General features: G+C 33.5%; 1 protein-coding gene across 5 annotated transcripts in view; it reads left to right on the top strand.

Moving 5' to 3' along the window:
- Positions 1-26,071, top strand: part of STXBP5 (syntaxin binding protein 5) — a 218,665-nt gene that overhangs the window by 145,402 nt on the left and 47,192 nt on the right. Inside the window, exons 19-21 of one of the 5 annotated variants that reach the window (XM_020986570.2) lie at positions 16,855-16,917; positions 22,272-22,331; positions 22,432-22,479. In XM_020986570.2, the coding sequence (XP_020842229.1) occupies positions 16,855-16,917; positions 22,272-22,331; positions 22,432-22,479 (171 nt within the window). Of the gene's footprint in view, positions 1-16,851; positions 16,918-22,271; positions 22,332-22,431; positions 22,480-26,071 lie in introns of all 5 variants that reach the window. The other 4 variants (XM_020986569.2, XM_020986571.2, XM_020986574.2 and 1 more) reach the window with 4 other exon arrangements.

The raw sequence follows: 26,071 nt of genomic DNA, 5'->3' as shown, positions 1-26,071 counted from the left end.
GAGCAGTTGTATAGAGTGTGGATTGGAGGGGTAAAATTGAAAGCAGAGAGGACAGTTAGGATGCTCATTATGCGAGTGTAAATAAGAAATCATGAAGGATGATAGTCATGTGGGTAGAAAAAATAAGATGGTTTTGAGAGAAGAGACAGAAGTATCACCATGTAAATATATTCACAAGTCAAAATACGTTTGGTGTTTTCAGCGAATATCAAATAAGTTGTAAACCCATATGACTAGGCATCGTCTTCATAAAGTTCTCAGTTGTGCTTAAGTATAGCAGTTATACAGCATAATTCTAACTCCAGAAATCTCAGTCCTTGGTCACACTATATATTGGTATGCTTAGCAAAATAAATCACTCTTGAATTTATATTTAAATATCCTTCCTCTTCCAGTGTGTGCATGCACATATATGCACACTCCAGATGATATTAGCTAACCTACAAGTACTGTAATTCTTCTCAGTTGCTTAACACACACTACTCAAAACCAAATACCAAACCAACAAACAAAATCCCATTAGGGAGATAAGGAGAGAATTATACGAATATTGGTGGTTAAATTTATATTTCTGAGCCATCTGACTTTTTTTGGTTGTACTTACAAACAATTTTTTCTCATTTTATAACTGCACAATAGCACTCATTGAGGTGTTTTATCACTTATCAACCTTATCATTTTAGTTTTTTCATCTTTTCATTGTTTTACCAATGTAGGCTGATTATGGCTTTTTGCCTGTATGGCATTTCTTGTTTATATTTTGATTCTATGAAAAAGCTTCGTTCCACTTATTAAAAAATGAAATGTCTTGACATGTATGACTTTTGTCATTTTGGGTTATTGTTCTTTTATAACTAGCTTTTTATACCAATCGTGTAGTCTTTAAAATTATTTTAATAACTTAGATTTATCACACAATTATGTGGGAATACTGTATCTATGGTACATTTGTTCCAAGGAAGGACTTTTTATTTTAACTTTCTTTTTTTAAACCTTCATTTTTTAAAGTTTTCAGTTCCAAATATTCTCCCTCCCTCTCCATGCCATCCCCCATTCATTGAGAAGGTAAGCAGTATGATAACCATTATACATGTGAAGTCATGCAAAAATTTCCATTTTAGCCATATTGCCCTCTTCCCACTGCAAAAAAGCAAGAAAAATAAAAGGGAAAAAAATAGGCTTCAGGCTGTATTCTGAGTTCATTAGTTCTGTCTCTGGAAGTGGGATAGCATTTTTCATCATAAATCCTTTGGAATTGTCTTGGATCACTGCATTAATCAGAATAGTGATGTCTTTCACAGTTGTTTATGGTTACAATATTGTTGTTACTGTGTACATTGTTCTCCTATTTATATTTACTTCGCTTTGCATCAGTTCATACAAAGCTTCCCAGGTTTTTCTGAAACCACTCTGCTCGTCATTTCTTATAACAAAATAGTATTCCATCACAATTATATACCACAACTTGTTCAACCATTCAGCAATTGATGGGCATCCCCTCAGTTTTAATTCTTTGGCACCGTAAAAAGAACTATTGTAAATATTTGTATACATAAAGGTCCTTTTCCCTTTTCTTTGATCTCTGTGGGATACAGACTTATTAGTGGTATTGATGGTAGGTACAGTTTATATCCCTTTGGACATAGTTCCAAATTGTTCTCCAGAATTAATTGATTAGACTAGTTCACAACTCCACCAACGGCACATTAATGTGTCTGTTTTTCCACATCCCCTCCAGTATTTGTCATTTTCCTTTTCTGACGAGTTAGCCAATCTGATAGGTGTGAGGTGGTACCTCAGAGTTGTATTAATTTGTTTCTCTAATCAATAGTGATTTAAAAACATTTTTCACATGACTTTTGGTAACTTTTTTTTCCTTCTGAAAACTTCCTGTTCATATCCTTCGACCACTTATTAATTGGAGAATGGCTCTTATTTTTATGAATTGGGTCCAGTTCCCTATAAATTTGAGAAGTGAGACCTTTTGTTGCTATAAAATCTGCCCTCCCCACCAGTTTTCTTCTTTCCTTCTAGTTTTGGCTATATTGGTTTTCTTTGTGCAAAAATCTTTTAATTTGATATAATCAAAATTACCCATTTTACTTCCCATGATCCTCTCTTTTTTGACATTGAACTTCCCATATCCAGAGATCTAACAAGTTTGGTTTTTTATGCTCCTTAATTTTTACATCTAAATCATGTACTCAATATTACTTATCTTGGTATGTGGTATGAGATGTTGTTCTATGCTTAAGTGTCTTCCAAACTTCTTTCCAGTTTTCTAAGCAATTTTTGTCAAAGATTGAGTTCTTGCCCCCAAAACTTGGCTTTTTGGGTTTAGCAAATACTAGATTACTGTGGTCATTTACTTCTGTATATTGTGAGCCTAATCTGTTCCACTGATCTACCACTGTTGTTTCTTATCTAGTACCAGATAGTTTTGATGATTACTACCTTGTAGTATAATTTAAGATCTGGTACTGATATATTGCTTTCCTTCACTCTTTTTTTCATTGAATTTCATTTATTTTCCTTAATATTCTTGACCTGTTATTCTTCTAAATGAATTTTGTTATTATTTTTTCTAGCTCTATAAAATAATTTTTTGATAGTTTGATGTGGCATTGAATAAGCAAATTAATTTAGATAGAATTGTCATTGTTATTATATTGACTCAGCTTCCCCATGAACAATACTATTTATCCAACTGTTTATATCTGTCCTTGTGGGACAAGTGTTTTATAATTGTGTTCATATAATTCCTGGATGTGTCCAGGAATAATTAATTTTAATACTATATAAAATATTTGAAAAAATAGGCAAAGGAGTCCTAACAAAATTCCTTCTATGACACAAATATGGTATACCTAAATAAGGGAAAGCAAAACAGAAGACTGTGGGCCAATTACCCTTTTATCCATTTCACTTAGATTATCAGTTTTATTATGAATCTATTATGCATCAACTGAGGTAAAAGAAGGCAGGGGTAACAATAACAATCTCAGACAAAGCAAAAGAAAAAAATAGACCTAATTAAAAGAAAATCAAGGAAACTACATTTTGCGAAAAGTAGTATTCTGCTGTTGTTACTGAAAATTCTAGTATCTGAAAAGCTATTCACAGATATATTGGAGACATTTAAAAATAAAAAGTCAAGGGCAGCTAGGTGGCACAATGGATAGAGCCTGAGCCCTGGATTCAGGAGGTCTTGAGTTCAAATCAAGAGCAGATAATGCAGATGCTTGATACCTTTTTTTTTTCCCCTAGGCAATTGGGGTTAGGTGACTTGCCCATGGTCACACAGCTAGTAAGTGTCAAGTGTTTAGTTTGAGGCTGGATATGAACTCAGGTCCTCCTGACTTCAGGGCCAGTGCTCTATCCAATGCACCACCTAGCTGCCCCCAGATACTTGATACTTAACTAGCTGCGTGACCCTGGGCAAGTCATTTAACCCTGATTGCCTCATAAAAAAATTAAAAAATAAAAAGTCATTATCAGTAAACATTCATTTTGCAGTGCTACAATATGTTTTAAAATGTCATTATTTCATACTTAGTTTTACATATAAAATGCAAATAAGTAATTTTGTATTAATGTTAATAATTTTCCATATAATTCTTTACCATTGTATATTGATGCAAAAATTTTACCTGTGTGTGTCTTTATATTTCAAGTGTGTCTCTTTTAAACTATATATCATAGGATTCTGGTTTCTAATTCTTTCTGCTATTGACTTCTATGTTATGAGTGAATTCATCTCATTCATAATCAGAGTTATGATTGATAATTGTATATTTCCCTCTATCTTCTCTTCTGTTTATCCTCTCTCTCTTTTTTTTTAATCCTGTCTCTCCTCAGAAGTCTGTTTTACTTCTGATGACTGCCTCCCTTAATCTGCCCTCCCTTTTATAATCTTCTTCTCTGTCCCCCATCTCCCCCCCCCCTCCATCCACTTTGTCTTGTCCCCTTCTTCTCCTACTCTCCTGTTTGGTAACATGAATTTCTGTACTCAGCAGAGTGTGTATATATGTTCTTCCCTTTTTAAACTAGTTTATATTAGAGTGAGGTTCATGTGTTGCCTACTACCCCCCATCCCTGCCCATTTTCACTCCATTGTAAAAATTCTTCTTTGCATGCCTCTTTTATGTGAGATATTTCCCATTCTTCTTTTCCCTTCCCCCTTCTCCCAGTACATCCCTCTTTTCAGCTTTCTTTTTTCTGTTTTTTGGTTTTTTTTTTTTTGCTTTTAGGCAATTGGGGTTAAGTGACTTGCCCAGGGTCACACAGGTAGTAAGTGTCAAGTGTTTGGTCTGAGGTCAGATTTGAACTCAGGTCCTCCTGACTTCAGGGCCGGTGCTCTATCCACTGCGCCACCTAGCTGCCCCTTCTGTTTTTCTTTTGAGATCATCTCAATTGAATAGTCTCACATCTATGCCTCTGTTTATGTAGACTCCTTCTAACTGCCCTACTGACGATAATGTTCTTGGGGGTTCCATATATCATCTACTTTATAGCATAATTTAATGTCTGGAAGTACTATTCTTCATTACTGTTTTTGCCATAATTTGGGGATGTAAACAGTTTAATTATGTTCCTCAGAATTTCTTACTCATATTTACCTTTTTGTGCCTCTCCCAGATCTTGTGTTTGAATGTCAGGTTTTCTTTTCAAATATGACCTTTTCATCAGTAATACCAGGACATTTTCTGTTTCATTAAATGTCCATTTTTTCCCTCTAGGATTATATTTAGTTGCTGGGTAGGTTATTATTGGTTGTAATCCTAGGTCCTTTACGTCTGTAACATCAAATTCTAAGCCCTCTATTCCTTTACAGTAGTAGGTGCTAAATCTTGTATGTTCCTGACTGTGGCTCTGTGATATTTGGATTTTTTTTCTCCTGGCAACTTGTGATATTTTCTTCTTGAACTGAGAGCTCTGGAATTTGGCTATAATATTCATTTTGGGATCTCTTTCAGGAGGTGATACATGGATTCTTTCAATTTCTATTTTGCCCTCTTGTTTGAGCGGTTTTCCTTTATAATTTCTTAAAATGTGATATCTAAGCTCTTTCTGTCTATCTCTTCAGTCTATTTTCCATGCTAGTTGTTTTTCAAATGAGATATTTCACATTTTTTATCTGTTATTTAATTCTTTTGACTTTGTTTTGTTGCTTCTTGAGTTTTCATGTAGTCATTTGCTTCCACTTTGCCAATTATAATTTTTAAGGAGTTATTTTCTTCATTCGAGTAAGATTTTTAGAGGGAAATTTTTGGGAAAGCTCAGCTAGAATGCTTACATTATCTTCTTGGCTCTGTCTTGGAAAGACATTTTTATTTTTGTTTCTTATCTTTTAAATCATACATGTGGACCTCCATCTTCTTTACAAACAAAAGAAGCTAAGTCAAAGTGAAGACTTGGAAAACTAGGATATTCAGAACTTTTAAAAATGTTTAGCAAGAAGAAATATAATATTAATAATCAATTTTTGTGTTTTGTTACTTATTTGAGGACACTTAAATCAATAAAAATTGTCATATTTCCATTTAGTCTCTTAAAAGTTTCCATGATATAACTAATCATTACTAAAAATGAAATATTAAAATTCATATCATCTATCTTTCATTTGATTTTAAGTATTTTTATTTTTGCAGTAGAGCTCATTGATACTCATTACATTGTCTTTTCAAGCTTACAATATTATTCATATTGTATATTGTTTAAGTAATATAATTTTACACACAACAAAACAAACAGCTTTTCTTCATTTCTTTGTAAAAAATTACGCTGTTGCATTTTTATTTTGTCAGCATTTAGATACATATAAAAATTATAAAGAAAATTATTGACATTAATAAAAAAATCACTTGTATTTTATATGTAAAACTAAATTTGAAATATTGCCAATATATTTTAAAATATACGGTGGCATTACAAAATGAATGTTTACTGATAATGACATTTTATTTTTTAATGTCTCCAATATGTGAATAGCTTTTCAGGCACCAGAATTTTTGGTTATGAGTAGAATGGCTTATTTTAAGAGTGACCTTTTCTCTCCTATATAATATGCATTACATCTTTGCAGGGAAAAAAATCACAAATATAGCAGTGTCTCTCATGAAATTGTTGAACAAAACTAAAAACATTGTCCTTCTGTTTAAGCTATAATGCAGGTGTTTAGCAGAATCTGGTTCTGCTATAGTTAGTATAGCTGATAAATTCTTGGTTATGTGATAATATTACTTGAAAGGGAGGGGAAGTAACAATGAGGAATTGCTGAACGATATGCTTAAATTTATACAAATAAGGAAACTCAAGTTGGTGATGTAGAAATGATGAGAACTTTGATGGAAAAAAGGAACCTTGTCATCCAGTAGTTCACTATAGAGAGACAGCGTGGTATAGTGGAAAATGTTGCAGACATGGAGAGACAAGATTCAATTTCTGGCTGAATACTTGTCAGTGTTTCTGAGACTGAGTTTTATCATTTGTTAAAATAAAGTAATAACTGAAATATATCACATGGTTATTATGAGGAAAGCAATTTGCGAATCTAAAAGCACTATGTAAATGAGATATTATCATTAGTATTGCTGTAAAATAACTTTAGGAGAAGGTTTTTTTCCCCCCTTTATATGTATAGGAAAAAACAAGTATGATTCCATGAGAAGGAATATGTCTCAGGAGGGATGGAAAATCTTTAAAAATGAAATACTATTTATGTAATCGGAGTCATTTTATTGTGGAAGCTAAGAGAAGTCAATGTGACTACAAGGGAACTTCAGTCAATCCAGATAAAGGTGTAGATCTAAACATAGCTATATAGCTATACCTATATCTGGGCTGATTGAAGTTCCCTTTTTAATTTATGTGTGTGTGTATTTTATTGTTGTTCAATCTTTCTCAGTCACATCAAACTCTGTGACCCCATTTGAGATTTTCTTGGCAAAGATATTAGTGTGGTTTGCCATTTCCTTCTCCATCTCATTTTACATATGAGGAAACTGAGGCAAAGAGTTAAGTGACTTGCCTAGGTTTGTACAGCTAGTAAGTGTCTAAGGCCAGATTTGTCTTTGTGACTGCAGGCCTTGTGCTCAATTTACTGTACCACCTAGCTCTATGTATGTGTGTATGTATATATGCACACATATACATACCCACACAAGATTCAAGGAACCATGCGTGACCAAAGACAGAATAACATGTAAAGGATAGTGTTATGAAACTTAAATTCCATTAAAGATTATTTGAAGTTTTTCTAACTATGCATTCAACGCAAGAGGGTAAACAGAAGGAATAAGACAATTACTTGGGATAGGATAATATGATAACAGAAGCTAGAACTACTGCTTCTTCATGAAGGATAACCATTTCGAACTTGAAAGGGCAAAAAAAAAGGTAAATGTAATTGAAACCCAGAGTAGCAAAATTGATAACAAAAAAAGTACCTATCCTCTTTAGATATATCCTAGGATCCAGGCAAAAAAGAAAAATCTTTTGTAGGTGATCAAAGAACTAATGTTAGTATTTCTTTGAGAAATAGAGAAGGGGAGATATACCAGAATATTAGACAAATGTCCTTATTTTCAATATGTGGAATTCTTAAGATAAAATCTCTAGCAAAATAGAATGGATTATTATAGAAGTTTGTAAACAGAAAAGTAAAATGCATTTGCAATTTGATGTGGATTCATAAAGTGTTAATAAAGGAAGTGATAGCAAATGAGGATACAAATGTCTAGTTTATTGTTCTTTTGAAAAGCACAGCTGTTACTTTTTTCAGTGATCTGAAAAAAGATATCCTCACAATATTTGGAGAAGGTACATGTGAGAAGCATAGCTAATACACTGGAATACAGAAACATGAATCAGATTGAAAAACTGGAATGATGCACAAATAATCAACTGGATGAAATTTAATACTGATAAATTGAAGTCCTCCATTCAGGTTTAGAATATCAGTTGTACGAGTATAGGCTGGAAGACCACATAGCTCTTAATATAAAAAGACATGGGAGTTTTAGTTGACAGAAGATGAATATGAGCAAAAAATTTTGAAATGCTACTTAAATATGAGTGGGCTTTTAGGCAGCATTAAAGTATGTCATCCAGGTCAAGGAAAGTAAGAATCCCACTGAATTGTGTGTCAGACCACATCTTTAATATTTTCCTTAGTACTGGGTGTCATACTTCAAGTGGGCATTTAACAGATGCGAGATTGTTTAAAGTAGGACAACAAAGAAACAATGCATTTGATTAATATTAAGGAAAAATAAGTATGTGCCTGAAGAAAAAATTATTTTCTATATGTTGCTCTGAGTAGGGGAGAGCATGATAGATTGAAAAAAGGTCAGTAAATAAAGGTCTATTCAACAGACATTACATCATCCATGTGTAAGACATGGGCTTAGGTGTGAAGATACAAAGATGAAAAATGATATAGTCTCTCCTAGGCAACCAACAAGCATTTAATAAGCATATACTATATGCATGTATGCATGTAACTGAAACAGTGTAAAGTGTGAACAGGGTAAAGTAAAGGCCTAAACAAAGGACTTTAAGATAATAGTGGAAGAGGTAGTTTTCAACTAGAGAGAATCAGGTAATGCTTTGTAGAATGGGTAAAAATAGCTAGTCCTTGAAGGAAGAGGATAATTTCAGCAGGTAGGATTGCAAAGGTAATATATTCAGATCATGGGAAATAAGACTATGCAAACACATAGAAATAGTAGAGAATAGGACAAAATCAGGAACACTTAGTGATCCAGTTGGCTAAACCTGTGATTTCTTCAGTGTAGGGAATTCTAAGTGCAAGAAACTACCTCCACTAATGCAAATAGGCAGCTCATCCATATCTTGGCTTAAAGAGTTTCTTGGAGCACTGACAAAATTTTTGAGATAATCATTTGATTTCTGTTGATTCTGTTATTGATATGGTCAATTATGATTATAGTTCTCCTAATATTGAACCAGCCCTGCACTTTTGACATAAATCCCACCTGGTCACAGTATATGATCTTCATGATACATTGCTATAATCTCCTTGCAAGTATTTTATTTAAACTTTTTGCATCAATATTCATTAGGGAAACTGGTTTGTCTTTTTGTTTGTTTTAACTCTTCCTGGTTTAGGTGTCAGCACCATATTTGTGTCATAAAAGGAATTTGATAGGACTCCTTCTTTGCCTATTTTCCCAAATGGTTTAGATAATATTGGATTTAGTTGTTCTTTAAATGTTTGGTAGAATTTACTTGTGAACCCATCTGGCCCTGGGGATTTTTTCTTAGGGAGTTTATTGATACCTTGTTCAATTTCTTTTTCTAAGATGAGATTATTTAAGTGTTGTTTCCTCTTCTGTTAATCTGGGCAATTTATATTTTTGTAAACATTCATTAACGTCACTTAATTTCTCCTTTATGAATTTGGATGCTATGCCACTTGGTACTATCTGTGTAGTATTGATATTACTTCATTGTTTATGGTAACTTTTAGAAAAATGTAGTTTCCTTCCTTGTCTCTTTTAATTAGATCTGTTTTTGCTTTTGCTTTGTCTGAAATCATGATTGCTACACCTGCTTTTTTTTTTAACTTCAACTGAAGCATAATAGATTCTGTTTCAGTCCCGTACCTTTACTCTATGTGTGTCCCTCTGCTTTAAGTGTTTCTTATAAACAACATATAGTAGGATTATGGTTTTTCATCAACTGCTATCCACTTCCATTTTATAGTGAGTTCATCCCATTCATATTCAGAACAGTTATGATTACTCACTGGGTATTTCCTTCCATCCTATTTTTCCTCTTCTTTATCCTTCTCTTTCTCTTTTTACCCTTTCCCTCTTCACCAGTGTTTTGCTTCTGACCACCCCCTCCCCTGATCTGCTTGTGTTCTGTCAGTCTTTCCCCTTTTTGTTGTCCCCTTCCCCTCCTACTTTCTTAGGGTAAAATAGATTTCTATATCCAACTGACTGTGTATGTTATTCTTATTTTTAGCCAGTTCCCATGAGAAAAAGGTTAGCAATGCCCAACACCCCCTCCCTTCCATCTTCCCTTCCATTGAAATAGGTCTTTTGCACCTCTTTGTGAGAGATAATTTACCTCATTTTACATCTCCCTTCTTTCTGCTCCCAGTGTAATCATCTTTCTCACTCCTTAAAATTTTTTTTAATATCATCCCATCATAGTCACCTTATACCAACACCCTCTATGTGTATTCCTTCTAACTACACTAATAGTGATACAGTTCTTAAGAGTTACAAGTATCTTCCCGTGTAAGAATGCAAACAGTTTAGCCTCATTGAATCCCTTATGTTTTCTCTTTCCTTTTTCCCTTTTAATGCTTCTCTTGAGTCTTGCATTCAAAGATCAAATTTTTTTGTTCAGCTCTGGTCTTTTCATTAGGAAAGCTTGAAAGTCCTCTGTTTTATTGAATGACCAATTTTTTATCCTGTAGGATTATGCTCAGTTTCACTGGGAAATATGATTCTTGGTTGTAGTCCCAACTGTTTTGCCTTCCAGAATATCGTATTTCATGCCCTGTGGTCCCTTAAGGGAGTCTATCCATGTAATCCTTAATGTGGTTTCATGATATTTGAATTGTTTCTTTCTGGCTGCTTGCAGTAGTTTCTCCTTCACATGAGAGTTCCGGAATTTGGCTATAATGTTCCTGGGAGTTTTCTTTTTGGGATCTCTTTCAAGAAGTGATTGGTGGATTCTTTCAATATCTATTTTACCCTTTGGTCCTAAGGTATCAGGGCAGTTTTCTTTGATAATTTCTTGAAGTATGATGTCCAATCCCCACCAAACCCCCTTTTTTTGTTAAGGCTTTCTAGTAGTCCAGTAATTCTTAAATTACCTTTCCTGGATCTATTTTCCAGAGTGGTTATTTTTCCAATGAGATGTTTCACATTTTCCTCTATTTTTTTCATTCTCTTGATTTTGTTTAATTGATTCTTGATATCATTCATTAGCTTCCACTTGTCCAATTCTAATTTTTAAGGAGTTTTTTCTTCAATTAGTTTTTTAACCTCCTTTTCCATTTGGCCAATTGTACTTTTTAAAATTTTGTACATCTCTTTCCATTTTTTGTGCTTCCCTTATCAAGCTGTTGATTCTTTTTGCGTGATTCTTTTATGTCATTCTCAGTTCTTTTCACAGTTTTTCTTCTACCTTTATTTGATTTACAAAGTCATTTTTAGGCTCTTCTAGGAGTTCTTTTTGGGCCTGAGACCAGTTCTCATTTTTTCTTTGAGGCTTTGAATATAGGCATCTTAACATTGTTGTCTTCTTTGGAGTTTGTGTTTTGGTTTTTCCTGTCACCATAATAACTTTCTATGGTCAAGTCCTTTTTTTCAGGGGGACTGTGGTTTGTTTTGTTGCTCATTATTTTTCAGCCTATTTTGTTACTTTTAAAGTTAAGCTTTGCTCCTGAGGTGGAAGGGGCACTGTCCAAGCTTGTCGTGCCAGAGATTACAGGCCCTGGCTGCTAGTGTTGCATCAGGGCTGCAGGGGCCCTGGCTACTCACCTGGTACTTTGCTGGGGTCTGTGGCAGGGCCTGGTGTTGTGCTGTGGCTGCTGGTAGCCTGGCCATTTTCCTGGGGCTGTGGGGGGCCCTGGCCAGTCAATCTGGTGCTGGGCTGGGGCCTACAGGAGGGGGCCTGGTATTAAACCAGGGCCATGGTGGAGGTGGGGGGGAATGGAAGGGGGTATGGCCACTTGTCTGGTGCTATGCCTGTACCCACAAGGGCTACTATAGAGGGGGCTGGTTGCTCACCTGCTGCCGCATCAGGGACATGGAGCCTCAATCACTGACCTGTTCTGGGGCTCAGGGCCTCCCGCTGGCTTGCCGAGGCAGGGCCTGCTGCTGACTTGCCAAGACACTGGTTATCCTAGAGTATACCCCACTTGTACCTGAGTGAGGCAGACCTTTCCAGATGACCTTCCAAGTTGTCTTGGGCAGGAAAATTGTTTCACCCCATCTTTTTGTTGGTTCTGCCTTTCCAGAATTTGTCTTAAGTTGTTGGAGGTGAATCTGGGAGAATTCAGGTGATTTTCTGCCTACTCCACCATCTTGGCTCCTGGAAGTCTCCCCTCTTAACCCTACAAAATCTTTAGAAAAAACAAAAACAGATCCCTTTTGGTAGTCTTCAGAATTTATACCAGTCAGGTTGTTCTTGAAATTTATTCTTATGGAGCCTTCTTCTACGTTTTTGTATTCATGCTCGGTTATCTTCCTATCTAGCCTGAATATTTGTCTTTGAAAATCAGAGCTGAATGATAAATCTACATTCAGTCATAATTCTCTCTTTTGACAATTCTCTTTTTCATTGCTAATATTTATATCTAAGTTATCAGAATTTTATTGTTAAGGGGGCTACTATCCTTTCTGAATTCTTTGTGGAATCTTTACCTTTCCTTTCTCTGAAGCTTTTGGAAATTTTATTTTTCAATATCTGTTGTAGGGTTGGTTTATACCCTGCATATCAGTTAATTGATCACCATATATTAAAAACCTACTTTGTGCAAAGTGTTACAGTAAGTACTAGAGATACAAGTTTGATAAATGAAACAATCCATACCTTGAAGGGATTTGCATTTTAATGGGGGAAGATAAGGACATATATTATATATATATATATATATATATATATATGTATATATATATATATATACATATATATATATATATGTATATATATATGCAGAATAAATGTAAAGAGACCTAATATAAATTAATATAGGGTAGTTTGAAAGAAAGGGTACTAGCATTTGAAGGGCTCAGGACAGGCTTCCCAACAGAATGTGATGCTTCATTTGTATCCTGAAGGAAGAGAAAGATTCTAGGAAGAGGAGGTAGTCCATTCTAGGCATGGTAAATGACCAATGCACATCCCTAGAGGTAGGGGTGTTCTGTACAAAGAACAGAGAAAAGGCCAGTTTGACTGGATAGTACAGTGAGGGAGGGAGTAATGTGGAATAATGTTGAAAAAATAGATTGGGTCAAGTTTGTAAAGGGCTTTAAAAGCTAAACTGAGGAGCTTATGTTTGATTTCATAGGCAACTAGAAGCCATATGCATTTGAAGAGAAGTTATAGTTAGGGTTGTGCTTGTGGAAAATTATATTGGTAGCATTATAAGGGATGAACTAAAATGGAAGAAACTTGAGCCAGTAAAACCATTTAGAAAAATGTTAATGATAATCTAAGTGAGAGATAAAGTGCACCTGAACTTAAGGTAGTAGCTATGTGATTAGAGAAATGGAATCAGATGTAAGAGATTAGAAATCTCTTGGAGATGGAAATGTCAAGTTTGGTGACTGCTTAGATAAGTAGGCTGAGAGTAAGAGGTTGAGTATAACATGAAGGTTGCAAACCTGGGAGCCTGGAAGAACAGAAATGAGGTGGTTTAGAAAAAGAAAGAGTTTAGGGAAAAGCAATTAAGCAATGATGATGTCAAACTAAAACTCAGGAGAGACTAGGGCTAGATATATAGGTCTGGAAGTCAGTGTCATAGCGATAATAATTAAACCCATGGGAATTGCAAGTGTTACATAGAGAGAAAAAAGAAAGAGGTCTAAGTCAGATTCTTGGAGAACACTCACAATTAGGGGACATTATCTGGATGATGAACTAGCAAAGGATGTTGAGGAGATGAGGTTAAACAGGAGGAGGACTAGAGAAGAGTATCATGAAATCTCAGAGAAGAGAAAATATTCAAGAAGATGCAGACTATATGTCTGAAAGGATGAGGCATGAAAAAAAGGTGATTATATCTGGTAATTAAGAGATCATTGGTCAACAGTTGCTTGAGGAGGAGGAAAAAGGTCTAGGGGTTGGGAGGTGAGATGTTACCTCTCTCTATCTGGAGTAGCCTCAATGATAATTGATACTTCTAAGAGAAAAAAATAGACAAGAGTTAAGAAGACAATAACAGAAATTTGTTAGAAGGAATGTAAATAGCATCGTAAAAGCTTTAATTTCATGGAGAACACAAATGGTAAAGAATGAATAGATAAGTATATAGATAGTGAATCAAGAGGAAAAGTTTAAAATAGATGTAAAGGGAAGAGAATCAATTTAGAGAACAGGGTAAAGATACCATTCTTAGAAAAAAAGCAAACAAATGAAGTTGATAGGATGAAAGGAGCAGTGATGTAGCCACTTAAATGAGAAGGGAGGGAAAAGAATAATTAGATAACTAAATTTTTTTAAAAAGGAAAAATAAATCAATAAGTTAAGAAAAATCTCAAAACTAGGAAGAAGGTTTTGACAGATGTGGTGTGGCAGTGGGGTTGGGAGAGGAAAAAGCTTGTGGAAATAGGGTTACATCAAAATAGATTTATCAGAACTACTCATAGGGCCAAAAGTTATCACGTAATAGAGGAAGAGTGAACAAAAAGAAAATCTCCCCCCCAAATAAATCCTAGAGACACAAATGGCATCAATAATAAATGTAACTCATAGCTTTAAATATAGATTAAATAATAGCAGCCCCATATTAAATGATACATTAAGACAAAAGAGAATGACAGATTGAATAATAAAACCCAATAAACCGATGTTTACAGGAAACATCAAAAAAGTTAAGACATATAGGAAAAAAATGAGGGTCTGGAAAAATTTACTGTTCATCAGCTGAATAAAAAAATAGACATCAGAGTCATGCTATTAGATAAAGCAAAGATAAGAATTCACAAAAATAAGCAGAGATAAGCAAATTATACTATGCCTAAAGGGACTACAGAAAACAAACTAATACCATTTTAAAACTTATATATTAAATGGCATACCATCTAAATTTGGAAAGAAAAAATTCATTGACTTACAGGAAGATAGAAATAGTAACAATAAGAATAGAAGATTTTAACATCTTTCCAAGTTGGACAGATCTAATAAAGATGGAGGTGAGCGGAACCTTTGGGTTAGGTTGTTGTACTTTGTTCTCAAAGAGACCAAAATGATATCACTCTGTTAGAATCAAGTTACAGTGGTTCCTATTGTGGCTGATCAGAGCAATATGAACTCAGAATGCTGTACCACAGGTCGGGCACAAATGTGAACATTTGGGGTGAATTCTCTAAATTCGCACATCTTTCTTTTGAGCTACTTCATTTCTGCTTTGCTTATAGAGCATAACACCTTCTTTGATGAGGGCACACCATCCTGGGCAGTTCTGTGCTAGTGTCTCCCATGTCATACAATCAATTCCGAAATTCAAACAAAAGAGAAAATATAGAATTGAACAAATTACTATATAAGTTAGGACTAAAAGACTCATGGAGCCTTCTGAATGGGACTGCTAAATAAATATACATATTACCAACATGTGGCACTTCTACAAAAACTGACCATGTATTATTGTCAAAATTTCTGATATGCAACTAAAGGAGTCTTCAGAGGAATAATTAAGTCCCCAAAACACACATTAACAAAATGGAAAAGAAGATGAATGAACTAAGTGTGCACTTTAAAATTTAGAAAAATACAACAAATAATTCCAAAATAAGCATAAAATAGGAAATCTTTATAATTAAGTGAAAAATACATACATTGGAAACCAAAAAGAACAATCTTAGTGTTATAGAAACAAAAGATATCAACAAAAATCTATTAAAACTAAACACCCAGAAAAATAGAGATGTAGTGTTATCACTTCTAAGGCTTGTCAAATCGTCAGCAGCCCACTTTTAACCTTACTTTGAAGAACTGCAGGTTCACAGAATGAATTTTATCTTTAAAAGTGTTTTTTAAAAGCTACTTTGGTTATAAAATGAAAAACTTTTTGATTAATATGTGTGCAATTTAAGTACCTAGGAAGAAGTGTTTTCAAATTTTTTTACTATTTTGTAATGGACTAACACAATTACAGCGTTTTGAAATTTAATCATTTTGACCCAAGTGAAATCTTTTACACTAACATTTAAGGTAAACACTTTTGGGGCAGCTAGGTGGCATAGTGGATAAAGCTCCAGCCTTGGTGGCAGGAGGACCTGAGTTCATATTTGGCCTCAAACACTTGACACTTACTAGCCGTGTGACCCAGGGCAAGTCACTTAACCCTGATTGCCTCACCAAAAAAAAAAAGTGTACATTTCTGAAATATTTCAAAGAAACTATTTTTAGATTATACTTTAGTCTTCAAAAGAGGAAATTCATTGCAAATAATTTATTTTTCATTCTGAGAAAGCTAATAATGGCATAGTTGTTATACTCTCTTTAAAACAGTTTTTAAATGGTATGGTCTTTCAGATGAAGTTAAACAATCATCAGATTAGTAGACTAGATATGTGCTGACAAGTCTTCCTAATCCCCCTCCCCCAAAAAAAACATTAATGGATGCTATCTTATTGTGTGGTTGTTCATATATCACAGTCAGACTTTAAAAAAAATTATCATTAATATAGCTGTCCTTACCTGTGATTTCATCTATGTAGAAAGCTCCCTCGTGAGAAAGTTGTCTATCAATTTAAATTATCAACTATTCTGGAATTTATTGTCTTTGAGAGTTGTTGGTGGTTCTCAGACATTAGTACTCACCCACAGTCAAACACCTAATGAGTCAGTGGTGGGACTTGAACACAGTTTGTGTTAACTCAGAAGCCAGCTTTCTATCCCCTATGTCATACTGCTTCTACAACTATTTCTTAAGCCTGATAAAATGATAAATTGTACTTTATGTATTCAGAAGAGTTCAGAAATAAACCATTAATGCAAAAACTAACATCAGCATAGTCACAATCTACTAATTTGTCTCTCAAGTAAAAATAGGGAAAAGCTAAGAACTAAATTATTTTAGAAAACAATGTAACTCATATGTGTGTATATAGTATTTATATTATATTTATTTTTCAGCAGGTCTCTGTGATATTAATGAAGGGACTGTAGTGCCAGAAGATCGTTGCAAGTCACCTACTTCTGGTAATTGTGGTTTTTCTCATCTTTAACAATTATGGTTGTATAGAAGCCAGTAATTATTATGGCTTATTAATTATACACCAATTTAAAGAAACAAGTCTACAGGAGCATTGTATATGTGATGTGTGGGTGGGTATGCTATTTGATTTAATCTTTCCCTAAAATGGGTTCTTAACTTGGTTTGTGAAATGTGTGGATGTGTACACACATGCATAGATAGATATGTATCTATATATCTACATATCTATATATCTATATCTATATCTATATCTATATCTATGTGTGTGTGTGTGTCCATACATATGCATACATGGTACACTTTTTCAATGTAATTGGAGTATTTTATGATCCTATGTAATTTATTTTATGCATTTCAAAACATTCTGAGAAGGGGTCCATGACATAAAATGGTTTAGAACTCCTTCCTGAAGACATTTCATTTTGATTAAATTGAAAAGGGATGTAATTTCCTTTACTATAAAATCCACACCACTTAATTGGTAAAAAGTCATAAAATAACATGCTCAACTTTGGAATATTTTATTTCCTTTAAATTATTCATTGTCTTGCTCTTCAATCTAAGGTTTTAATGAGCTCTACTATTTTTAATGATATAGGCATTCCTGGTATTTTTTGGTGGTGTGGAAAGGAGTAATTTATGTTCCTATAGTCTGTAAATGAATGTTTTTCCTTTTCAATGAAAAAATCATTAGCACTTAAATTACCTTTTATGTTAGGTTAAAAATGGTATTTTTTTTAAATTATTAAAGTTTATAAGATAAAAGGGCAAATCTATTATGTTACTAGTATAGAATGATTTCTCACCTCTGTCTGATCCATGATTCTATGTGCCTTCTTTCTTTGTTGAGGTTTTTCAGGAACATTGTGCATGATATCTGGAACCCTCCATCCATAGTCTCCTACTATAGGTTAAGAAGATGTAAAGTTAATAAATTAGTGATTCAGGATAAGGAGAAAGATAAATATGTGTATGTATATATGTGTGTATATATATATGTGTGTATATATACATATACACATACATATGTATGTATGTATGTGTATATACATATATCAATAATCACAGTTAATAACTATTTTATTAAAGGGTCTTGGCTGTGAGTAGTCTTCAGTTTTCTAATATTTTAATATTCCTCTTTACTGTGTTTATTTTATAGTCAAGAACTTAGTTGTAGAATCTTGTAGGCTTTGAAAATAATGTGAATGGTATATTCAAAAACTAAATTTGAACTTATTTGCAATGAAAAGTCATTTCCAGAATATAAAACAAGTAACCATAGTCCATGTTTCTTAGAAACATTAAAATTATTAAAAATTTGTGTTTATACACATATGCTTCCTACTGCTTGTTGAATATCTAAAAATTCTGAATGTTATAATTTATTCCAAGAATAAAAACAAACAAAAAAAATTATTCCCTCTTCCCTAAATATTGAGTGTGTATACTTTGGAGCAGGCAAGTATTAAGGCAGTAGAACGAATTATACTTCATAGATTAAATTCAGTGCCTTACTTAAGAAAATTAAATAATCATTGGAAATATCTGAAAAATATTCTTATTTGGTCCTGATGACGTAACATTGTAGATAAAGGGCTGTCCTCAAAGTTAAAAAGGCCTTCATCCTGCCTTTGATATATGCACTGTGACCCAAGCACATCACTTAACTGCCCCATCCCCCTACTAAACACTCAAAGACCCTCAGTTACAATTTAGTTGCTGACCTATATCAGGGAGGGAATTTGCTCACTGGAAGTTCTTCACAGTGATGAAATAACAAATCTAGATTGTTTCAAACTCACACACGTCCACAAAAGGCCCTGGCAACCCACAAAACTTAATGTCAAAATTCATCTTAATAAACCAACATTGTTTCATTGAAAATTTACAAATTTGACTCAAAGTGTGGGTAACCTAACTAGAACAACTGGAAATGATAGAAGCTTATGGTAATATTTATTAAAAATAACATCACGTGACTGCTTCTGATATAGTTTAACCATCACGATAAATGTAGGCATTAAAATGTTTTTAGTCATAATGTCAAAAGCATAGAGTCACTGAGTTTTTCTTAACTCAAGAAATTGCTATTAAATTCCTATATTACCACTAAAATTGAAAAAAAAATATATATCTCCTAGTACCCATTCAAAAGTTTATAGAAGCCCATCCATATTTTATTGCACTTAACAAAATGTGGTTCATATGAAAAGGTTCATGTCAATGTTTTTAGTGCAGTAATGATTCATCATACCTCTGGATATGTCTTTTTTTCTGGCTGAATCCCAAAAATAAATTAGGTAGGAAAAGTTAAGACTGTGATTCCACTGCTGTAGAGAATTCCGGGGTGAGGAAACTCCCTCTACTGTGCAACATTTAGTCTTTAAGAGTGGCCTACAAGTGGCAGCTAGGTGGTGCAGTGGATAGAGCACTGGCCCTGGATTCAGGAGGACCTGAGTTCAAATACGGCCTCAGACACATAACACTTACTAGCTGTGTGACCCCGGGCAAGTCACTTAACCCCATTGCCTTGCCAAAAAAAAAAAAAAGTTGCCTATAGAACAGAGTGATGAAGGTAGTTTGTGTCATCGATGGGACTTGAACCCAGGTGTTCGTGGCTTTCTGAGTGACTCCACATACTATGCCAGCTTTTTCTGCCTTTGAGTAAGAAATGTTACAAAATAAATCATTTCTAGATTGTTTAGAAGCAACTACCTTCTATATTACTTATAGCTACTGTGAGAATTCAGCTATCCTTACCACAAGTTCATTATTCTTACCTACTGGGCCATAAACCATTCCAGTTTGGAAAAAATAATGTAAACTATTAAATTAATGCAAATTACATTCAAGTAATTAAAAGAATGAAGTAGAAGAGAGAGCTACTGGAAATTATAAAATTAAATTTGAGAAGTTAGAATTACCCATAATTTAAATCGCGATTTATGTGTCATTGTGATATAACATATGAGGGATGAAAGTGAAATTTAACTCTTTTTAACTTACTTTAAATTCAAATTTTTAAAAAATCTTAATTATTCTAGTAATTAATATTATTTTCTTCCACTATCATACAGAAAAATCCAAATATGCTTTATGTTTTGATACTGTATGCTATTATTTCTGAAAAATTAAATACTCCCCACCTTTGTATCTACTTTATTCACCACCATGCATATGTAATTATTTCTGGGAATATTGATCATATTTATATTTCTCTAGAACTTTAATAAGTTCTTACATATATAATGAAATGTGATGAATGCATTATTTTTTAATTTTTACTTTGAACAGTTTGAACTCCATGCATTGAAGATATTTCCCATTTTTATTAAACAATAATAATTCAACTAATGTTTCAGATATAATTACTGTATTAGAACATATTAACAATTTTTTATCTCAAATAGCTTAGGACCATGACTCAATATGGACATTTTTAGGGGGAAAAAAATCTAACTTTAGGTTCATGCATCTACATATATATGTTTATGTCTGTATGTACTCACATATAGCAGTAATTCTCTTTCCTTAAAAGATTATGTTGTAGAATTTTGTTTTTGTCGTTGATAACATTTTAAAACCTAGCCAATGTGAAATACAAATCTTCCAGGATGTTGATTTTTGTCCTTGTTTTTTTAAAAATGAAATTTTTAAGTGTGTTTTTTATATAATAATCTCATGACCACTGTGATCCAAAGTTAAAGCCCTATTTTAAAGGAGAGGGGGGCTGACATTTTCCCACCATAAAGATGATTATATTTAATAATACATACTGGGTAAGATAGTTTATAAAGAAGAAAAATAGTAGAAAAGTCAGGGAACATGTGCCACCCAGACAATATTTTTATATGAACTATAATCATAAATAATCATAATTTTCCTTGAATTAATAAACTTAATTTTACAAATTTAGTTGCAAATACTTTTACCTGAATGAAAAAGAAGTGAAATCTTTTCTTGTGTTTGCAGTTATAATGTACATTTGTTTGTTGCATGTGAGTGTGTAATAGAGAAACCTTTGAATTCTGGTGAGTGGAATCTGGCTTGGAGTGATGCTTATAGTAATAGTACTTTTTATATAAAACAGAAACCTTGGTGAAGGTGGGGAAAAGAAAATCAAAAATAGGAAAGTGACAAATGGAAGATTAGAAAAGCACAAATGCCTAGACAATTTTATCTAATGGTTATTGGCAATAATAGGCTTTAAGAGCATCACTTCATGTAGCATAACATCAGGCATTTACTATGTTAAAATTAATCCTGAAAAATTTGGTGATAACTATAAGTTGGAAATATAGTTTAGAGCAAATAATTATTTTTGCTTCATTGAGTTTTCTATATTTCATCCCATTTAAGAAAAAATATTTTCTTAAGAGGAGAAAGGAATATCAATTATATTTTAATACATAACTCTAAATGGAGATTTCTGTACTATATGGCACCACCATTCTTATTTGTCAACCAGTCTTACAACCTCTGAGCCATTCCAACTACTCACTCTCCCCTCAGTCCCCATATCCAATCAATTACCAAGTCTTATTGATCCTGCCTCTTAAACAGCTCTTGAATCTATCCTTTTCTGTCTGATCATAGACCTACCACACTAGTACAGGACTTCATCTCTAAATGCTTGTTGACTGATTGAGTGACCAGTTGAAATTACTGTGGTAGCCATCTAAGACTGACTCAAGTCTTTCTTCTCTCTATCATCCATGAATTTGCCAAATTGGTATTCTTAAGGCACAAGGCTTTACATCTCCTGCTTCTTTTCATTTGCACAGGCTTTCTTACATGCCTGTATACTCTTTTCCACCTCTACTTCTTGGAATCTTTAACTACCTTCAAGGTTCAATATCCTGAAGCCTTTCCTAACCCTTCTCCACTCCACTTGTTTTTGTCTTCCCCCAACCCCCACCCCTGCTGCAGCTACTAATTATTTTTAATATTATATATTTAATTTAATTATCTGCATACATGTTTTCTCCACCCAGTAGACTATAAGCTCTTTCAGAGCAGGGACTATGATTTTTTCCCTGCATACCCAATGACTAGCACAGTGCCTTGTACATTAAAAGCCTATTAAATACTTGGATTGAATTGAATCTTGGCTCAAGATTCAGTTCTGATTGCTGTTACTATCCTTTAATTCTATGAGCTATTACAGTTGTAACTAAATAAAAGTTCTCCTTTCTGTAAATGATACAATTATATTTTAGAGATTATTTTCATTGTGTTTGTTTTTCTTCTTTTATTATAATTCTGCCTTCAGCAAAGCTTCAGTATTTGTGAATGATGACCATTCTGCATGTTCATTTCATTGTCTTCATTTATGTAGGTTCTACGTCTCCAGACAATTCTGATGATGAACAAAAAGTGACTAATTTTATAGAAAAGGGTATAGTATGTTATTTAAAGCATTTCATTTATTTTATTTATACTTCATTTAATTTTCTTTGAATAGATTTTGACATTTTATTTCAAAATATTATTTCCAGTGAAGACCAAAAGCAGAAAATTTTCCAAGATGGTAGCCAATGATATCGGTAGGAAATAGAAAATTCTCTTTTTTGTTCCTAATCCAGTGCCTTGCTGTACACAATGCTAACCCAACTTTTAAAAATTATCATATGGCATTTCATTGCATTCTTTGTGTATTAATTTATTATTCTTTGTGATAATCTTTTAAGCTTCTTCTTCTAAACTCATTGGGCCTATAATTATAAAAAAAAAATCAATTACATGTGGAATGCAGCCTTTTCTTTAATTCAGTGTGAATTTGTCTTGGGTAATATTTAAAAATATAGCAGGGTTCAGTTTATTTAGTAAGCAGCATGTTTTTAACACTTTTTTGAGCTGTTCTTATATCCATTTGTTTACTTTCAGTTATTTCTCCTACATTTTTAAAGTTTTTTAATTTATTTTTTAAGAGCAGTGATTTTCAGCATTTTGTCTCTAGATCCTTTTGATTCAAAGAAAATTTTATAGAAGTTCCATAGTGAAAATGGACAATAGAAATAATTATTTTATCCACCTAAATTTTCTTTTGTATTTTTAAATAAAATTATTCCATGAATCTTAAACTGTAAAACATAAGGGTGTTATACTCAATTGATAATCTCATGGTGAAAATATTTTCAGAGATGATTTAGAGGCATATAGATATTTGTCACAATTTTCTTTTTATAGTTCATAATTTTGAAAATCACAGTTCTGGAGAATAAATAAATATTATCTATTTTTCTCTTTACCATTTGTATTGTTCACTGTTTTGTTTTTTTTCCCCAAGAGTTTCTGGACTAATTTCTGAACAACAAAATATCTCAGATTTTTATCAAGTATAAGCCTTTAAAATGCCTGGGTAGAATTTTCACATGTCCTATGAAAGTAGATTCATGTTGCATGCAGTTATAAATTGAACCCTGTTATGGTCTTGTGGATGAATACTATTGGGATGCAAAAGGGGAAAAGTGTGTGGTTTCTTCTGGGAAAGGAGCTTTTCTTTAATAATATTGCAAAAAAAGCATTTTAATCTCTTTGACATTGGTGGTTTGTTAGTGAATCAATAATTATTAAACTATTAAAATTACATACAGACAATCTATAGTACAACTTTTTTTTCTTAGTTCTGTTTTGCATTATATATAGTGATCTTCCAGAATAATAACCATTTACTGAAACTTACTCAAGATTTTCATATGTAGGTTAGGAAATACACTTTTGGGAATTAGATTATTTTGGCAGTGTAACTTTTAATGAAAGATAATATATAGATATGCTATTTCAATATGGATATTATTTAAGAGAATGTTGTGAGATAAAAATGGTTTCAAACTTTTTATCCAGCAAATGAGTTCTTATCAGTTTGAAAGCTTGTTAATTTAGAGATCAAGTACAAAGTTCATATAGTATTCAATAGTTTTCCATGGAACACAACACTTGATTTTGCCAACGAATGATGTCTACTTTGCAGTACGTGAGGATAAAATATAGTCCCCGAAATCATCAGAAATATCAAATGGATGAATGTTCTCAGTTTTCCTAAAACAATTTCTTTCAGGACAGGATTTTTTTTCCCAATGCTGCTGTTAATGCTTTTATTAGAAAACCAGCGCAAAACATGTTATGGCTTCTCGTTTTGGATCCCAACTGTTTCCTAAGATAGACTTCCCTTCTGCCACATCCTATACTCTGGAGTTCCAAATCCTTGATTTGATAAAGCTTTTCCTTTATTATTTCCCATTAGTATCCTTGCCCTGTTTTACCACTCTGTCTCTTTTATTGGTTTGATGTCATCTGTACCACCATGATTAGCAAAGAGTCTTTTCAAATGCCCTTTTGCACCATAGCTTCCAAGAATGTCACCACTTCTCTTTGGTAGATAGTAGCAAAATAGTAGCGAAGCAGAAATCCCACATGAATGGCCAGGAAGAGATTTCTTGGGGATTTGCTGTGTATTTTCATTTTCCCAAAACTCTTTTCTTCCATCTGGGGAAAAGGCAGTTTGAAGAAGCATTTTTATTGGTTATAGGATGGCAGTGTAGCACCAGATCTAACAGGAGCTTCAGTGGCCATCTGGTCCAGCCTTCTCAGACTTGAAGCCCTTGAATGAATGTCAGTTAAATATGTGAATGATGTAAAGTGGGAGAGAGAGGAGATAAGAAAATCAAGATCTGAAATTGTATCACTGTGTCAAAACCAACCAGATGACATTTAACGGGAATGGAGTTTTATACTTATTTTCAAGAAATGTCACAAACCAAAAGGAAACCTAGCTTCGTAGCAACTACATATGATGAATGTGCAAGAATTCTGGTTATTTGCAAAGTTAACAAATTTGATACAGCTGCTAAACCTAATGTAATCTTAAGCTGTATTGATAGAAAAGTAATGTCTATGTCACAGGAAGATAACACCATTAAAATCTTATTGCTCAGTCAATATCTAGAATATTCTGTTCTTTCTGGATACAGCAGTTTAAGAGATACTTTAACAACCTACATTTCATCTAGAAAGAAGGCCACCAGAATGGTTAGGGACTTAGAAACTTTGTCATTTGAGAAACGGCTGAAGGAACTGTATGTATCTAGTATTGGTGGAAGGAAGACTGAGGGAAGATGGGAGAGTTGTCTTCAAATATTTGAATAGCTATTAATGAGGAAGATGGAACAAACATTCTCTCTCTTAATACAGAAGGTATTATTAAGGGACAGTGTGGTAGAGAAGATTAATCTGGAAGTTGTCCTTACTCCTCATTTGAACCTGAGTGAGTCTCTTGACTATTCTGAGCCTTTTTATTTTTCTATTAAGGTGAAAAAACACTCTGAAAACTAGAAGGCAACATATAAGGTATTATCACTATCTTAATATTTCCAAATGGCTAGAATTAATGGATAGAAGTTACAGGATTTTGGCTCACCAAAAGGAACTTTCTGATAACTAGAACTGTCCTACAGATTGAATAGGTAGGTTGCTTCCATACATAGAGGTACAGTGGAGAGTTTGCTGGACCTAGACTTAGGAAGACCTGAATTCAAATCTCGCTTGGGACTCTTAGTAACTCTATGACCCCGAGCAAGTCACTTAATTTTTATTTTTCTCAGTTTTCATCAAATATAAAATAGGAATAATATCACCTAACTCCCAAGGTTGTTGTATGTATGCTTGCTGCTGTCTGGCTCATAGTAAGTGTTTAAATAAATCCTTCTTCTCTTCTTCTCTCCTCATCTCTTCTCTCCCATTTTAGCTGACTCCCTACCTTTATTTCCTTCCTGCCTTCTTTTCTCATCTTCCTTTTCTTCGTTACCTTTCTTCCTCAGTTTCCTCTACTTCCTTCCTTTATGCCTTCCTACCATCCTTCATTCCTTCCTTGTGCCTTCTTCCATTCCTGCCTTCCTTCCTGTTTTCTTTCCTGCCTTTTCATTTTTCCTTTCCCTCCCTCTTATCCTCCTTCATTCTCTCTCACCCTGGAAAACAGAGACTGAATGACCATTTGTGTGGGATGCTCTGAAAAAAAATTCTTATCCTGAATGAGAATTGATAGTAGATGATTTTAAGTCTGAAATTTTATAATTTCATCATACCATATCTTATAAAACAGGTTGGAAAAATTGTTTGGTTTATGATTAATTTCCTCTT

The sequence above is a fragment of the Phascolarctos cinereus genome, unplaced genomic scaffold (genome assembly GCF_003287225.1).
Source record: "Phascolarctos cinereus isolate Bilbo 61053 unplaced genomic scaffold, phaCin_HiC Scaffold_5;HRSCAF=322, whole genome shotgun sequence".
Lineage (NCBI taxonomy): Eukaryota > Metazoa > Chordata > Mammalia > Diprotodontia > Phascolarctidae > Phascolarctos > Phascolarctos cinereus.
The sequence above is the reverse complement of the archived record's forward strand: the minus strand, read 5'-3'. Positions and strand labels throughout refer to the sequence as shown.